Genomic DNA, 16,601 nt, shown 5'->3' with positions numbered 1-16,601 from the left:
TCCTCTTTCTAGAGAACTTAATATATGTCAAAGAAAAGAAACTAAAAGACAATTCTTTTACGGGTTTATAATGTGAAAAAAAAGTTCTCATTTGAAGCAGAAAATAAAGTGCATTGTGAAGAAATGTATATTTGTTTTCTTATACATGCTCATGTATGAAAAGTAATCACATGAAAAATCACATATGAAAAGTAATTCACTAACCATAAAAATAAATCAAAATTATATGTGTCAAAAGAATGAAACATATTAAGTATATTGTGGAGTCTGAGGCTAGAAAACAGATTAAAACAAATGCTAAGGTATGTGTTAAAACATTCTAAGATATCATTTTAAGATATGAAAACTTGACAATTTTATTTCTAACAGAAAATTCCTATACATACTAAACACATTTAACAGCATAAAGCAAAGAGACGAATACTTAACAACTTTCAAGACAGAACTTAAAATCTTTAATGATAAGTAAAAGTATGTTAAATTGTCTTCAAGTTTGAACATTTTAGAATGGTAAATGCCAATCAAAAAATCTAATAAACAGGTAAAAGTAACAAAATGATCAAGGCTTTTTTTCAGCAATCAAAAGAATGTGTTTATCTCAACAGCAAACAGAATTATTTTTAATGGTAAGCCATGAGCTGATTCTTTACTCTAAAAAGCCCAATTTAGTAGGAAAAGGAAATACTATTTCTTTTTACAAACATATATTTATATTTTCAATTCACTTCATTCAAAATGTCACTCATTCTTAGGAAGAATGGAGAAACAAATAAATAAAAAAGCCCCCTAAAAGATCAGGGCCATTAATGGATCTTTGCCTAACACTACTGTGCAGCAACAGCTACACCTAGGGGCCAGGGATAAGTAGTGAAGTTTTCCAGCTATAAAGTTATAATAAAAGGTAAATTTGGAAATAGCTATTTTTCAACTTACTTAAGGTTCTAGAGTAAGGGTTATCTTTCACTACAAATTATGTTTCAAGGATACACTTGAGAATCTTTGGGGAACAAAGGCCTTAGTTCAGAAGCTTGAAGCAAGCATCCTGAATAATTCAGTTTAAAAAAGTGGCTAAAATAAAACTCAAACCAAAGAGAGAACATACAAATACTTTATTGCTCACCTTTCACACAAAGCACACCTCCAGCCATTTTCTTTCACAGCTTGACAATATTTACGTGTACAAAAACCCAGCAAGAAGCGTCATGTAGATTTCAGTAAAGGTGAGTGTCAAACATCAACGCAGCCAGGCTTTTGTTTTCTGCAGCAATAATAAAGGGCCTCCTGCTCTAAGCAAAAATCTGTCCTCTTACTTGGTAGTGCATTTTTTCCATTACAAAAAAAGTCTCCTGCCCAAAGCAAACTAACTTGTATTTGCTGAGCCAGTGGTATTAACTCGTGCATAAAACAAATTTCAGTTTGCTGTTTCTTCTAGCAGATTTCAAGTAAAAATAAGGTTGAAGGAACTTGTTTTGAATGGATGCAGGTCAGTTTGAATTGCTATACTTAACTAAATGCCTACGTGTACTATAGGTTCACAACTTAGTTTGCTTTTATAATCTTTACGGATTTTGGCCGTGTTCAAGATTTTCAGAGTTGAGCATATGGTACAGTATTCCATCGAAAGGATAAGGCTACTGAATGTGCTATCTGCAGAAGAGCTCATTTAATAGGAACTGACCTTGAAGTTCTATCATGAAGCAAATGTTGCATAACCTCTCAGAATAAAAAGCCAATCAGGGCAGAACTGTGCTTGGAAAATAGGCATTAGAATACTTTAAGGAAAATACATATAAATGGATTGTTAATATGAGGAAGGTTTCCTAGCTGTAAATCTAAAAAAATCTAGGAGAATCCTCATTTTTCAAAACTGCATATTGAAAACATGAAAACTACTTACTCAAGTAATTTTGTTCAGAAAAATATGCATGTTCTGACTGTGGAATTAGTCTACTGGTCAATTAAAGGCAATTTTAATTACCTTTTAAGAAATTCTTCATACAAAGGAGAGATACTGTATGTGTTTCTCAAATAAACAGCATTATGTAAGTCCATTAAAAAAAAAACAAAACCCAAAACGAACAGTATTGTATGAAGACCTACAAATGCTTATGCCAAGCAGGAATCTGCCTGTCACCTGTGGTCTCACATTAACTCAAAAACAATGCTGGATTCAGGATTCTGAAACTAAGTTTCTATTACTTGAGCTCTAGCAAAATGTAAGGTTCTGTAGCCTCAACTAGTATAATGTCTGCCCTGTCCAAATCCAGAATGATTATACTGATAACCTCCATGCTGGAAGTGCTGTTCAAACTGTCCTCCCTGGTGATAATTCTGGCTCCCTCTTCCTCCCCAACCTCCTCCCTGGCCTGCGCGTCCACCACCTCGGCCTCCGCGACCACCTCTCCCTCCGCGACCACTGCCTCGATCACCATGATGCCCTCCATCTTGGTATCTACTGTCCTGCTGATATCCACCACCCTGGTATCCACTTCCTGTATATGTAGATGTTTGGAAGCCACCATAACCACCACCCTGGTAGCCACCACTGTGGCCACCGTGATAGCCACCCGGCTGGAAACTGGAATCTCGGTAACTACCATCTTGGTAGCCACCGCCCCCTCCACTCCCTCCGTCTGTCCAGCCTCCTTGATGCTTATTTCCTCTTCCTCCCCCTCGGCCACCGTGGTCGTAGCCACCACGTCCGCCCCTCCCCCCTCCTTGTTCGTGACCTCCTCGCCCTCCGTATGAGGCATGTTCATAACCACCTCTCCCTGCTCCGCGGCCTCCTGCTGGCTGCTGGGTGCCATCCTGCCTCTTCTGCCATGGTGGCATCTCCGGGGGTGGAGGTTCAATTTCATTGGGCCTACCTCCTCTGTCAGGAACCCTGCCCATCAACACCTATGGGATAAGAAAGACATTTAAAATTTTGAATTACTTTATTTTATAAACAGAAATAAATGTATCTGAAAGAAAGTTAAAGGTACTCTCATCACCTTATTGATGGCACAGGCAGTCTTTTCTCTTATAGAGCCACTGCTTGTCCTTAAAATCTTTGACAAGTCTTGTCTTGCGGCCAAAAGGTGGGCAACAGAAATAGTACTTTTAGGAGATAAGACTGAGCGTTTTGGCTGGTAAACCTTCGCTAATTTTTCTGTCTGACTCTGTGAAAGAAAGTGTTCAAAGACAAATGTCAATTTTCAAGATGACATAGAAACATTGATATTAAATAAGATTTCCAAAATGTCTGATGATAATATTTACTAGGCTCCAGATGACAGAAGTTACATACTCACCATTGCTCCTATCTAGTAAAGAACTAACTTAAGAGTACAGCTTAGATAAAGCCCTTTTACCCCCGTATCCCCAAGGAATGATGGGCGGAGGGGGATATGGGGGTAATGGGCTTCCCTTTTAAAAGGACTGTGGGACAAAATGGTTCCCCATGCCATTGGTCTCAGATCAAACACCTTCATTTTATCTATTTAAATATAAGAATGGAAACCCATTTCAACAATTTTGCTTTAATTTTCTCATCTGCTTACTATGAGATAAAAAAAGTTACCCGTGACTAATTTGAACTAATTATGTTAACATCATACATATTTCTTGCAAAAGTGATCCCCCCATGTAATACTTTCCTCTATTATAAATAATAATTAAGAAAAAGAGTCTACTTTAACCATTTAGTAGAAGTACATTTAATGCATGTGTAACATAAGACCACAAAAGATGAATGAACAAAGGATATAAAGAGCAAGTTAGGGCTTTCCTGGTGGCAGAGTGGTTAAGAATCTGCCTGCTAATGCAGGGTACACGGGCTCGAGCCCTGGTCTGGGAAGATCCCACATGCCACGGAGCAACTAAGCCTGTGCGCCACAACTACTGAGCCTGCGCTCTAGAGCCCGCGAGCCACAACTCCTGAGCCCGCGTGCCTACAGACCACGCTCTGCAACGAGAAGCCACCGCAATGAGAAGCCCCTGCACTGAAACGCAGAGTAGCCCCCGCTTTGCCGCAACTAGAGAAAAGCCCGCGCACAGCAAAAAGACCCAACACAGCCAAAAACAAACAAATAAATAAATTTATTAAAAAACAAACAAATAAAACCCCAGAACTGTAGTGTTAATGCCTTGGGTCAATGCACACCCATCAATCATTACATGCTTTTCTAGCTGAGAGTTGCAGGTTTTTGCTTTTGAAGTATATGTATTATGCTGAGAGTAAAACGATTGTTTTTATCAAAGACAACTTTAAGAAAGTATTGGTATTTCCTCAACAGTCCCAGAAGAGAACAGTTTATTCCTCATGTTACTACTGACTCACTGTGAGATCTTAGGCAAAACCTTCCATGTACCTGGCTCTCCATGTTTTTAGTTGCAAAATAAGGGGAGTTAAGACTGATCTCTAAAACCCCTTTCCAACACTAAGATACTGTTAACTCAATAAATATCTACCCCATCAATTTAGCAGCTAAATAGGATTATGCCATGCTTTAAAGATTTTAGGTGAAACTAATGTATTAGGAAGATAATTGGAGAACTAAACTAAAGAAAAACATTTTCTCAGTCAATTAAAATTCAGAGAAAAATCTACTTTTAAAAATGAATGCACTATTAAGGGAACATCAAATACTAACATATTTGGACGAACCTCCACATAAATTCAATAATTAGTTCCATTTCAGGGTTCTAAGAAGGTCAAATTAATCAACTGCGCCTATTAATTAACACTGATAAAATAGTAGATATTTAATAAATATCTGTTGAATGACCAAGACAACGGATTATCTTACTGAAGCTGAAATAAAACAAAGTCTTACCAGATTCTCCAATTCCCTATAAATGGATCATAATATTTGGTCCTCCAAAACAGTATTTCTAATTTAATTAATTTATTTAATTAGCAAGTTAATTGCTAGCTTAAAGTACAGTAAACAAATAATTGTAGAATTTATTATTTTTAGTAATTTTCAGATACTCTCCTTTTCTCTCACAAATGGGAACTCCCAGTAGGGTTTATAACATATAGCTTTGTTGGAAAATATTAAAAAATTGAAAAATAAATGTTTTTATTATTGCTGAATGGCTGAAAGAATTGCTACTCAGTAACTCACTAAAGAAAAACTCCTATGTGTGTCTCCTATGTATTTCTCTTATAGTCTCCACTGTATCTAAACTGGGCTAGGAATGTTTAAGGATCATGTCTATAAATACTTTGCTCTTTTAAGTGATATGTGTACCTTAGCTCTGTCAGACCAGCCAAAAGACTGGACAGTGACATCCAAACGTTTTATTAGCAGCTTTCTCCGAACTTCATATTCATTGGCTACGGCTTGGTTAATTGCTTCTATCTTTTCCTGAAACAAAATTAAAAAGACCAGTTAGAATTTAAATCTGCTTGACCCCCTATTCCAAACGGGCAGAAACTGTATCTGTTTTATTCACAACTGAATCCCCAGCACTCAGCACAAAATGAATTAGGTTATTTAATAAATAGAATAAGAAGTTATAATAAGCTAATGAAATGATAGGCTGTCTCAAAACATAATAAAGAATATGTAAAGTACAAAATTCTCATTTAGTTTTCCTATAATTCACTGTGTGAAGCTCAGCCCAGTGAAGTTTTTGGCTTGAAGGCAACCCATTTGGCAATTAGAAACATGCATCATACTGAACTTCAATTTAATCAGCTGTGTGAAATATTTACAAATTATGAAAGAAGCGCTTCTAATCTTACATAAATAAAATTATTTTGGATAAATCTTAAGATTAACAAAAATGATTCTAAGGATGTCCACCTAGGAAACTACATATTAGAAAATACAACTTCAAAAACACAAACATAAATATCCTGAGATAGGTAGATGGCTCCTTACAAAGTTTACTCAGATGATTACTACTCACCCAGTGGGCTGGTCCCATTGGCTTCTTCAATAAAGGCTTTCCCACATGATTAGGTGGAACTTTTGCTAATGTTTCCTTTAACTGACACAAAAACATAAATGAATGAATAAACAAATCTAAAAGTAAAACACATCCTCCTCATCTTCCCAATTCCCATCATATCTTGCCATCAAAAGAAGATTCCTGACAGAGGCAAAGGTGGAGGATGTTTTGAAATGTACAAGACCCACACGATAAAGACACTCACTTGACCCACTCCTCACGTGTCTATGGAAGCATGAGTCCTTCACTGCACCTAGAACAGTGCCTGACAACAGTGGGCATTCAATGTGTATTTGCTGAATGAATGAATGAACACACAGAAAAATATGGCCTATGGATACACTGCTGCTCCCCTGTAGAGTTCAGCCAAATTTGTGCATCATGGCATCTATCTACCCCACAATGCAAATGTACCAATTCTTAAGAGTCCAGCAGATATGCATATAGAGAATAACTCCGCTATAACAAATATCATTCTCTTCTGTTCACTAATTTTTAATTAAAATTGCTTGTTCCTAATCAATTATATAAAAACTCTTAACTGTTGATAACATGTGGTATAAAATAATTCTGACTTATTTTCACATACTAGATTATATTAGCAGTCAACATATCTAGTTTGCCAGTTGAAACATGTAAGGCTCGAAGTGACTGGATTAAAATCCCAAAATATTTACATCCTTTTCTGTCCAGTCAATGGGGAGAATGGTGGTAACATTTAATGATAAGGACCTTAAAATTAATTGCATCAAAGTTCAATGATAAAATAACTTTTAAATGGATGCAAGTCCTAATACTTTTTACATTATTTCTAGCTTATTTCAGTTTATAAATCAAAGTGCAAAGTTTCCTTTTTGAAAAAGAAACATGCTAATATGTTAAAAAAAGAAAACAGTAAAATACCAATTTCTCTTGAAGGTATCTAGGACTTAAAACCAAAAACTTATTTAGTAACAATTACTTAATAATATGCACATTAGGTTCCCATTAAGAGAAATTAACTTGCTTCATTTCAAACAACTGTAGGACTATGCCTTTAATACACTACAATCTGGTACTAAAGGTCTTACTTTTTTTTCAATCCCGCTGAAGAATTGGAACATAGTTATATTGGCTGGAGGTTTGGACATTCCTAGAGCAATACATATGCCTTTCAACTCTTGAAAGACCTCACTACCGCCTCCTTCTTGAGCTTTTTTTGGAAGAGTATTCACACAGAGCATTCTGGCAGCTTCTAGTTCTGAGATGAGGTATGCTGAAGTAAACAAAATAAGATTTCAAAATGAGATACAGCTACAATTAATAGTCATAAGTCTGGAGTCACAACTCTATAGACCTAATGATATGTAACTTTTAAAGCTGCAAGAATGGATAAAAACAAGAAAGGAAAACCATTTTTACCTGCAAATGACGTAACATATAAACTGGTTCTGTAATTCAGTATTTAACCAATATATGTTTAAAGCCTGATTTAAAAGCAAGCAATTCTTCTTTGAAATCAAAGGATCAAGGTAGATCACATCTTAAAATGTGGATTCTTGCATTTCACTATTAAGGAACCTCCAGAACAGGGGCTGGCATCTGTTAACAAATTTGCAAAAGGTGGCAGGTGGCCAATTTTTAGCAACAGTTAAAAAGTTATTATTATTTTTTTACTTCTCACAACTGATACACACCAGTGATGCAACTATCCTGCCCTCTTACCTTCCAAAACTCAGGTAGTCTGTTTAAGACCAGAGTGAAAGAACATTTTTTAGTAGTCAAAGCTTCACTTACAAGAGAAGGGGGAAAGGACTAAATTTCCAAACATTCCTTTTTCATGGTCTCCAGTAGCCTAAGGTCACCCTCCAGCTGTTCACAGAAAACCCTCTTCCATCTATATTCTTCTCAATATTCCCTTTCCTCCTATGTTCCTCATTCTCACCCCCGCCCCTGGGGGAAAAAAAAAACAAACCCAAAACTTTCTCATCATTTCTGGACAGAGTCCTTTTGTATCAATATCATCACCTTGTGTGTTGATTTCAGGCAGGTATTCTGAGGGCTGCAATCTGCTTCAGGTAATTCAGTTGAAGGTATAAATATTCAATCTTATTACTTTAACCTTCCCAAGGACATTTAACTTGTTATAAAAGATGTTTAATAATCATGTGGATCTCAGGATTTCAGGTTATGTGACAAAGTGAGAACCTTCTGACAATGTTAGGAAGATAGTTTTGGAAAAAGACATTTTCTGGGCTCTTAAGCCCTATTATAAGTATAAAAGAATGATCAGCTTGAATATCTCATTTCCTACACCCAAGGTGTAATGTGAGAAGTACAGGGGTCATAATTTTGGCAGATCATTTCTGAAAAGCTGCCAAATCCTATTCTAGAATAAACACAGCTACATTTCTGGAAAGGTCTTCTAAATGGGTTTGATAAAATCTTAACATGTTCCATATAGCAAACTGTATGAGTTAAAAGATCGAAACAGTAAAACCCCAATGTCATGAAAATAATCATGTTTTTGGAAATAAGGTTTTATTGGAACACTGCCACACTGATTCATTTACATATCATCTATGGCCGCTTACATGCTACAACAGCAGGGTTAAGTAGCTGTGACAGAAACCTTATGGCCCACGAAGCTGAAAATATTTACTATCTGGCCATTTAAGAAAAAGTTTGCCAACCCTTGCTCTAGAAAATCATATATTATATGATTTAATAAACTGGTCTCTAAATTTGGAAAAACATAGCTCAGGCATTCACAAAATTAGTTTACCAACACAATTACCATTGAAAAACATTAACTGTAACTGATGTGTTCAAAGTACCAGGAAAGGCACTATAAGTATTATACATAACAAACAAAAAAGATCTCTACAGACAATCTAGTTAGGAATAAAGAATATATGCATCAAAGACATCTGACTAATCATACCTAAGAGAAATATCCTAACAACCGCAAAGGCCAATGAACAGCCACAACAGTTCTTAACCTGATACATGAGAGTTTTTCAGACACTACGGACTATTAGAGAATAGACTATTCTATTTTACTAACAATTCTAATGAGGTTAGTTTATTTTCCCCCTCAGAATGCAATGTATTAAAAGATCCAAATCAGTAAGGTAAGAGTGCTGGAAGAAGCAAGTAAAATTATAGCATCGAGATGTGACAACTGATGTTTGGAAAGATGAGAAATATTTATACAGCGCGAAAAGAGAATGAGTATATGTACATAAATGCATACTAGCATGAGAGAGAATACAAACTAGGGAATATTTTCAAAAGGGGAAAGAGCAGAAGCAAAGATAAGAGGAGGAAGGGAGCAGTGTGTATGTATGTACAAAGAATTCGAAGAGCAGAGTAACCTTTTGTTGATTTAGTCATGTAGTTGAGGAGCAAATAGTTGTATATTCTTGAAAAGCTTTTGAGGGGTGATAGCACATTAAAATACAATTATGACCCTGAGTCCAAAATAATAATGTTGAGGACACTCGCTTAAGAAACAGGAAAGAGTTAAAGGCATTTTTATAAATATTTATATTCCAAGTGGTTTTTATAAGTATCAATACCAAAAAGACCAAACTCTGAGCTCTTTGGAAGAATTAGGTATTCAGGGTCATTACTGAGCTTTCCACACAGCTGTTGTCTTCCTATGTAAGATAACATATTCTAAGTGCCAAATATCAGGTATTGGAAAGGAAAAGCAGTGCTACAAAGGAAGATTCAGTGAGTATACTGTGGCTGGGCCAGTTATTGAAATTATACAATTTGAAGGATAATGAATGCATGTATAAGAACTATATGCAGCAATATCAATATCTAAAGCACTAACTAACGTTTTGTGTCTATCCCCTGCCCCCATACCCACCCAGTAACAATCATTTGACGAAGGGGAAAATAAGAAAGTGATTTTGGAATACCTTAGTTCCTAAGTATAATGGCTGTGAACACACTTTTTTTTTTTTTGACTGAACCTTCAAAATTGGAGTTGCATCATTTTTCAGAAGCCAAAGTTCAGTTGTATCAGTTAACCAAAGTTTACTCTAAGCGCATCTCAGAATGCGACAAAAATTCTGAGTTTAAGACTACTGGTGGTGTTTATTGGAGAGTTTATATAAGGCAATAAAATTTGTTGAGTCTACTTATTGTTTCTCAGGGTGAAGAGAGAAATAGTAGTTAGTATATTTAAAAAACATGGAAGGAGAGAATTTTTCATAAAAATTTACTTCCCAGAATGATCAGTAGTACAGGAACAATCCAAATAGTATTCCAGAAATGCTTACATTGTAATTTGACATCTTTACAAACAAAACCAAAATCCCCAAACAATTACCCAGCCACAAAGAAATATCAACAAAATGCTTTAATTACATTTACCATTTACTGCACCTAGAATGGTTACTGTCCTCAAATAAATTAATTTAAAAAATCTTCATTATTCCCACAGTATCTTCCTAGTTTATTTTAAAATGTGTTTCTAGTCTAGAACACTGAGGTGTGGTGATCACACACTTGTATAACCCTCCAGCACTACCTTTGGTCATGTTAGGTGAAGCACAGCAGGCTGAGCACCACACCAAATTTAAACCATAAAAGAGTAGCAATTACAAAACAACACTGCTACCAGCGCATGGACCCATCATTAGCTTCTTAGTTAGAAATTTAACAAAGTTTTCTTTACACCCATTTATTAGCCATGGAAAACATAAATAAAAAATAATGACTACATTCTAGTAGCCATGAACTTACTGAGCAAAAGGAGGCAGTTCTTCTGAATGAGAAGGCGCTTGGTCACATCCCCAGATGTCAGTGAAAGATATGGACAGTTCATCTCCCCTAGAAGCCCACTCACCTCAAGCTGGAATTCTTCAGCTTCACTTGGGCCTTTTAAGAATTAAAATAATCTTATTTAATAAAAATTATTGTTTTCCCCATTGGCATAGTAATTATATATAAATTGAAAATTTTAATAGTATTTTCCTAATACAAGTTCCTGTCTCTTCTAATTCATCCTTTCTCACACCACTGCCAATTTGCTTTCTTAAACGGTTTTCATTAGGTTATTGCCTTGTTTGAGAACCTTTCATGGCTTCCTAATTTCTACCTCATCCAATCTAATTTTTTCTGTTTGCCTTTAAAGATTCTTCATAGCCTCTCTGCTTGCCCTTCCCAGTATATTGTTAGGAGTAGTTCCTACTACATGTATATAGTAGTTACCTACAACCTCCACAAACATTCCCTCTATTTGTGCCAGGCCAGTCTCCTCACTGTCCCAGGAATGGTCAGTCTCATTTCTACTTGCGTGCCTTCACTTAAGTGACTCCTGGTGATTGATATGCCCTCTACTCTCTCCTGCTCTATCAAACCTCACCTATCCATCAAAGCCCAGTGGTCTTGCTCCTTGATGAAACCTTCCCCAGGGCCTGCTACACTCACTGATTTCCTTCCCCTGTGAACCACAAAGTGAAGTATTTAACTACTGTTCTAATCTCCAGTTGTTTCAGTTGTGCCTAAAATTCCCAGTTAGACTATATTTGAAGATGGCGAACATGATTCGTGTTTCTGTTTTCTCATAACGTGTCAAGTATAGCGTTTACTGGGTGAACCAAGGAAAAGCAATGCTCGTTCTTCTTTACTATTTTGATAGTTCTCTAACCAATATCACAAAGGGGTAAAATTTAACTAACAAACTTTGAGAGTCACTTCATTTGAGTCCATTTTCTCACCTATAAAATGGGAAGAATGTATTATCAATGTTTTGCAAACTGTGTTCCGTGAACTTCAGTTCCAAAGAACTCCGTTAGAGGCAGCCGGGGAGGAGAGAGCTGTGTTCAAACTAGTCCCTCTCAACTTCAACTAAAACAGCCACACTTTTTACCTGTTTTATATTGACTTCTATAAGATGTTTTCATTTGAACAACAGGGCTCCTGGTTATAAACAGTTAACACCGTATAGGTGTTTTCAAGGGTACCTACAATCTCTGAAATGTTAGGTCAAGAGGCAGTGTGAAGAACACTGGCTCCCAAACTTGACTGCTGGGGACTGAAGCACTTACTGGTTGTGTGACCTCAGGCGATGTGCTTAACCTCTTTGTGCTTCCTTGTTTAACGTATAAAAGAGTAATAAAGGCTGCATGGTAGGGTTGCCCTGAGGTTTAAATGAGTTAACACTAGTAAAGTGCTTAGAATATGGCTAGTGCTCAGTAAGTATAAGCTGCTACTACTACTGTTACACTATACTCTCCTTAATAATTAGAATTGGATGCCACTGATGTATACACATTAAATATACTAAATATGCAAGAGTGAGCTCTTCGAAATGGGATTCTGTGGGGGAAAAAAATGGGATTATGTGTATAGTTCTCCATAAGGGTGGATTAGCAGGTGGGCATTTTTCTTTATCTCCTGTTATGGATTTACCTATGATAGGAGGGAACCAGGTTGTGGGGTATCAGATTCCAAGCTTTTGCCTCTTTCTCAGCATCAAAACTAGCGCTCAAGCAGTTAACAAAATTGGCAAATGTAAAACAGCTCTCAACACCATAAATCTGATGGTGCTGGATCTAGTTTTGATGCATCTAGTGATACATTCCTATGACACGGAAAGCTTCTTAATAAAGTATTCTTTCTCCCTATGTATAACAGAATTAGAATGCATTTACTTTACATGCTATATGTACTGGAATTTGGTAGTCCTCAGAGAAAAACGCCCCAATTTCTAGTTCTAGCCACCAATTTAAGATCTCACAACTTTTTACAAAGAATGAAAAGTTCATATATACTTGTCTCCATTTTTCTGTGTCTCAGTAATAGGGTCTTTTCAACTTCCACAAATTTTTAACAGTTGTATGACTACATTCCAGTTTTTCAACTTCAGAATCACCTTATCTCTAAAAACAATGGAGGAGAAAAAAGCATTTGGTTTCTTTATAAAATTTTTTTTACATTTACAAAGAACTTGAAATTTCAGCTGTAATACTGATAATGTTCACTTGACAATACAAACTTTATTTTTACATTTTGCACCTAAAACTGAATGTTTACTTACTGTTAGTTGCTTGCACATTTTCGTCTAGTTTACAGAGCACTCTTAATTCAGACACCAACCAAGCACAGAGTTTGGTAAACTCAGGGGAACTGGCTCCAGCAGAGACTGCCTGAGACAGAGCGCCATCTTCTAACAATGGACCCTTGTAACTGGTGAGTAAGAAATTATACTTCAGAAGAATATAAAATCACATCTAATACATTACAGATACAATGTATTTACATTTTTATTTGTATAATTAAGCAATGGTTTAACAAAGATAAATTACAATGACCAGTCTCTAAACTTGCAAATATAAATAAACTAAACCATTAGAAAAAACAAGCTAATCCCCTCAAAATATGTGAATATTGAATAGAATCACATGTACTAAATTATGTCAACCTCTGTACATTTACTGAGAGCTCTTATGTACAAAGGTTTACTTCTTACTTTAATTGAATTAGTATTAAAACTAGATTATAAGTGATAACTAGTGATACTATAGTTTACTATTTCAGAAATAAAACTTAGGTTATATTTTCTAGAAATTTTTCCAGAAATTAATTAGATTTGGTTTTTAATGATTTTCTTTAAAAGCAAAAGCTTTCCAATTATTCATTTATTTCCTCCTTCTATATTTAATGATAGTTAAGATTAGTAAGACTTACTAGTACCAGAGAAATGTGAAGATTAATTTAATAATTGCTGGTGAGTTGATGTTTGGGTGAACTGGTGCAACTGAATCCCAATTCTTTGTAACTGATTCAAATGTAATTAAAAAAATTATTAAATGTTCAAACATTCATAAAAGACAATAGTAACAATGAACCTCAATCTAGAAAGTAGCTAGAATTAAAGATTTTATCATTCTCAAGATAATTTTAAAATACATATTCTTCAGGTTATTTTATCTTCTTTTAAATGTAATATTGATAAAAGCACTTATTAAATATGATACATTATATGCTTAAGATATTCGATATTTAGAGGTATAGAGATGTTAGAGAAATGATAACAGTCAATCCTTCTAAAATATAATTATATGTTTATATATTTAATGGGACAGAAGAAATCTCACACAAAAAATGAGATTATATATAGCCTGGCATCTAGATTCAAAACCACATATTATTAGACAGTGAAATAAAAAAACTAGGCCTAGAAATTTCTCCTTGTGTTACACATTTAAACTTTATTAATATATTCTACAAGTAATTACTGAATTCCTACTGTGTACCAGGTTAAAAATGAATGGTCGTTTATTTCTAATATTTCACAGTAAATCCTTGAAAAGTACACGTCATTCAATTAAGGCTAAATTTTAATGACTGAATGCCACCAAACTAGGCAGTTATGGGTTAAAATGTATAGTCAAGTTTTCAGACTATCCATGGTTTACATTACAACCCATCTCCATGATTTACTTAACTAGAGTTATTATAGTAACAAAGACTTTTATAGTACCCAAAAGAAGAAAAACATAGTTAACAGAGGATAAAAGAATGGGAAGAAATGGCATCCATCACCAATTGTTAAGGGACCTCTATCCATGCAGAATGACTACATTTAAATACAGTTTACCTCCATCCTCTCTACTCCTCCTTCAAGATTAATCTTAAGTGTCACTTCTTCTAGGAAGCTTAGGACTTGTTTCCTTTCTCAGTTTTCCTTCCCCATTTCCTGTCCTTTTCCTGGCCCTCCTCAGTTCTCCTCACAGCATATTTTCACAGTGTGAACTTCTCTTCTACCTCACTCTATACCCTTAAGTGCTCAGATCAACACTATCAACAGAAAAAGTGTTCATCAGAAATGTTTACTGAATGGTTTCATGTATGAAATTTAGGAATTTAGTCTGAGAGGTCCACCAAAAAGACACCATTTTGCTGAATGTGACTTTTACTTAGGCTCTCATCAAAGAAATAAGCCGCCTAAAGTCCATAATCGTCATGACAATTCAGAGCAAGTTCCAAAGAAAAGAACAATGATAATTCATGTTGACAAAAAAAGATGATAAGCACTACCATTTCCTTTCATAAAAATCTGTTCCAGGACAAGTTACTTAAATGGGCAGATTTTGGGAACCCAAGGTATCCTTTCCTGAAGAAGAAAGGTTTCCCCCAAAGGTTTCCATGGCATGGAAGAACCTCGGGGAAGGTTTTGATAAGGGACTTGTTACTTTATAAATATGGTTACCTAAATCTGTTTTTCTTTTCTTTCTTTCTTTCTTTTTTTGATACCGTACCTGTAGGCAAATATATAATCATACAGTTTCTTTCTGGAACCACATTTAGCCCAAGAAATTCTAAGTTCTCAAGTTTTAACAGCGTACACTGATCTGGGTGACCCAGTGAGATAAGAATCCCTATTTCCAGCTTCTAGATACTGATAAATTATGGTTGAGTTAACTGTCACGAGGAGAGACAAAATGCACAACAAATATGCAGAGACTTGGTGGGTGAAGATGCCCCTAAGGGTAAGGGCTAACGGTGGCTCAATGAAGGAGTGTCAGAGTCAAGGGAAACTGCCAGTGGTTCCCAGGAAGGTGGTGACAGGTTAGGTGCACAAGTGAGCTAGCGGGCGGAACGTATGCAGCGCACGGACTTGTGGCTGAGGGCAGCCTGGGCACATGAATACATGACTGGGCAAACCAGATTTTTTTGAGAGTAGGGGGGTGGGGTAGGAGTAGGGGCTCAAAACAGGAGCAGGAAGTTTGCAGAACAAGTAGGAAAACAGATAATCAACTTTGGCAACCTCCAGAGTGAGGGAGTAGGGCAGGAGAATGAGGCGCAAGGAGAGGAGCTCGGGGAGCGTGGTGGCGAGAACCAAAACCCAGACAATGACACGCATGACTGACAAACGCCGCGGGTAACTCGGCTGCAGGAAGCACAGGGGAGGCCTAGGGTGTCGCAGCTGGAGGGCCCCGACCCGGCAGGGCAGGCAGTGGACGTGGCATTGGGGTCCCGGAGCTACAGGGAGGCGACAGTCAGGAGCCACGGGGTGCGGCGTGAAGAGGCAGGTGTCTCTGACTGGGGCGGAGGAGGAGTTCCCGGGGCGCCGGTAGCGTGAGGTTTGGGAGACCCGTGCCCAGGCAGTCTTACCCGAGATCTTCCAAAGACTCCAAGATGTCAGTCTCCATGAGGTCACACTCCATGCTACTGTGGTATTCAAATTTCCGAGTCGTCAGGCTCCCCTCTTCGCCGGTAACTCGTAAACTCGCGCATGCGCTGCCTTCCCGGAACTTCCAAATCGACAGCGGGCGCCTCAGCCGCTGCACTGCGCATGTCTGGAGCGTGCGCAAGAAACTTGGTTCCGCCTGCCGTCCCGCCCTGGCCGGCTAATGGGTGGCCCGGAGACACCGTTTGCACATGCGTATTACTGAATAGTGAAGCTAGCGGCCCCAAGAAGGGCAGGAGGACTGGCTGCGTGGCAGCTGGGCGTGGCGACTAGGCGAGTCGGGGAATGCTCTAACTTCTCCTAATTGGGTGTACGCATGTGCGAATCTTGGGGCGGGGCGGGCGGGGTAGGATCGTCGTGGGTGGGGAGGGTCGTAAGACTTGGGTGGGTGCTGGCTGTGAGTCTCGGGAGCTCAGTCACCCTAGTGGGTGTCTGCAGCCTGCTGGCATGTTCTACTTTTAGC

The 16,601-nt window shown here is 37.2% G+C and overlaps 1 protein-coding gene across 1 annotated transcript; it reads right to left on the bottom strand.

Annotated features, from left to right (window-relative positions):
* Positions 1-214: 214 nt before the first annotated feature.
* On the bottom strand, positions 215-16,220 carry FAM98A (family with sequence similarity 98 member A). The gene is made up of 8 exons (XM_030857959.3): positions 16,063-16,220; positions 12,983-13,131; positions 10,684-10,818; positions 7,014-7,198; positions 5,902-5,982; positions 5,238-5,354; positions 2,994-3,161; positions 215-2,898 (listed from the first exon to the last, which is right to left on the bottom strand). Exons 1-8 carry the CDS (start codon positions 16,113-16,115, stop codon positions 2,233-2,235), a joined length of 1,554 nt encoding a protein of 517 aa, XP_030713819.1. The 5' UTR covers positions 16,116-16,220; the 3' UTR covers positions 215-2,232.
* Positions 16,221-16,601: the final 381 nt, after the last annotated feature.

The sequence above is a fragment of the Globicephala melas genome, chromosome 12 (genome assembly GCF_963455315.2).
Source record: "Globicephala melas chromosome 12, mGloMel1.2, whole genome shotgun sequence".
NCBI lineage: Eukaryota > Metazoa > Chordata > Mammalia > Artiodactyla > Delphinidae > Globicephala > Globicephala melas.
Note: the sequence above shows the minus strand (reverse complement) of the source record. Positions and strands in the feature narration are given on the sequence as shown.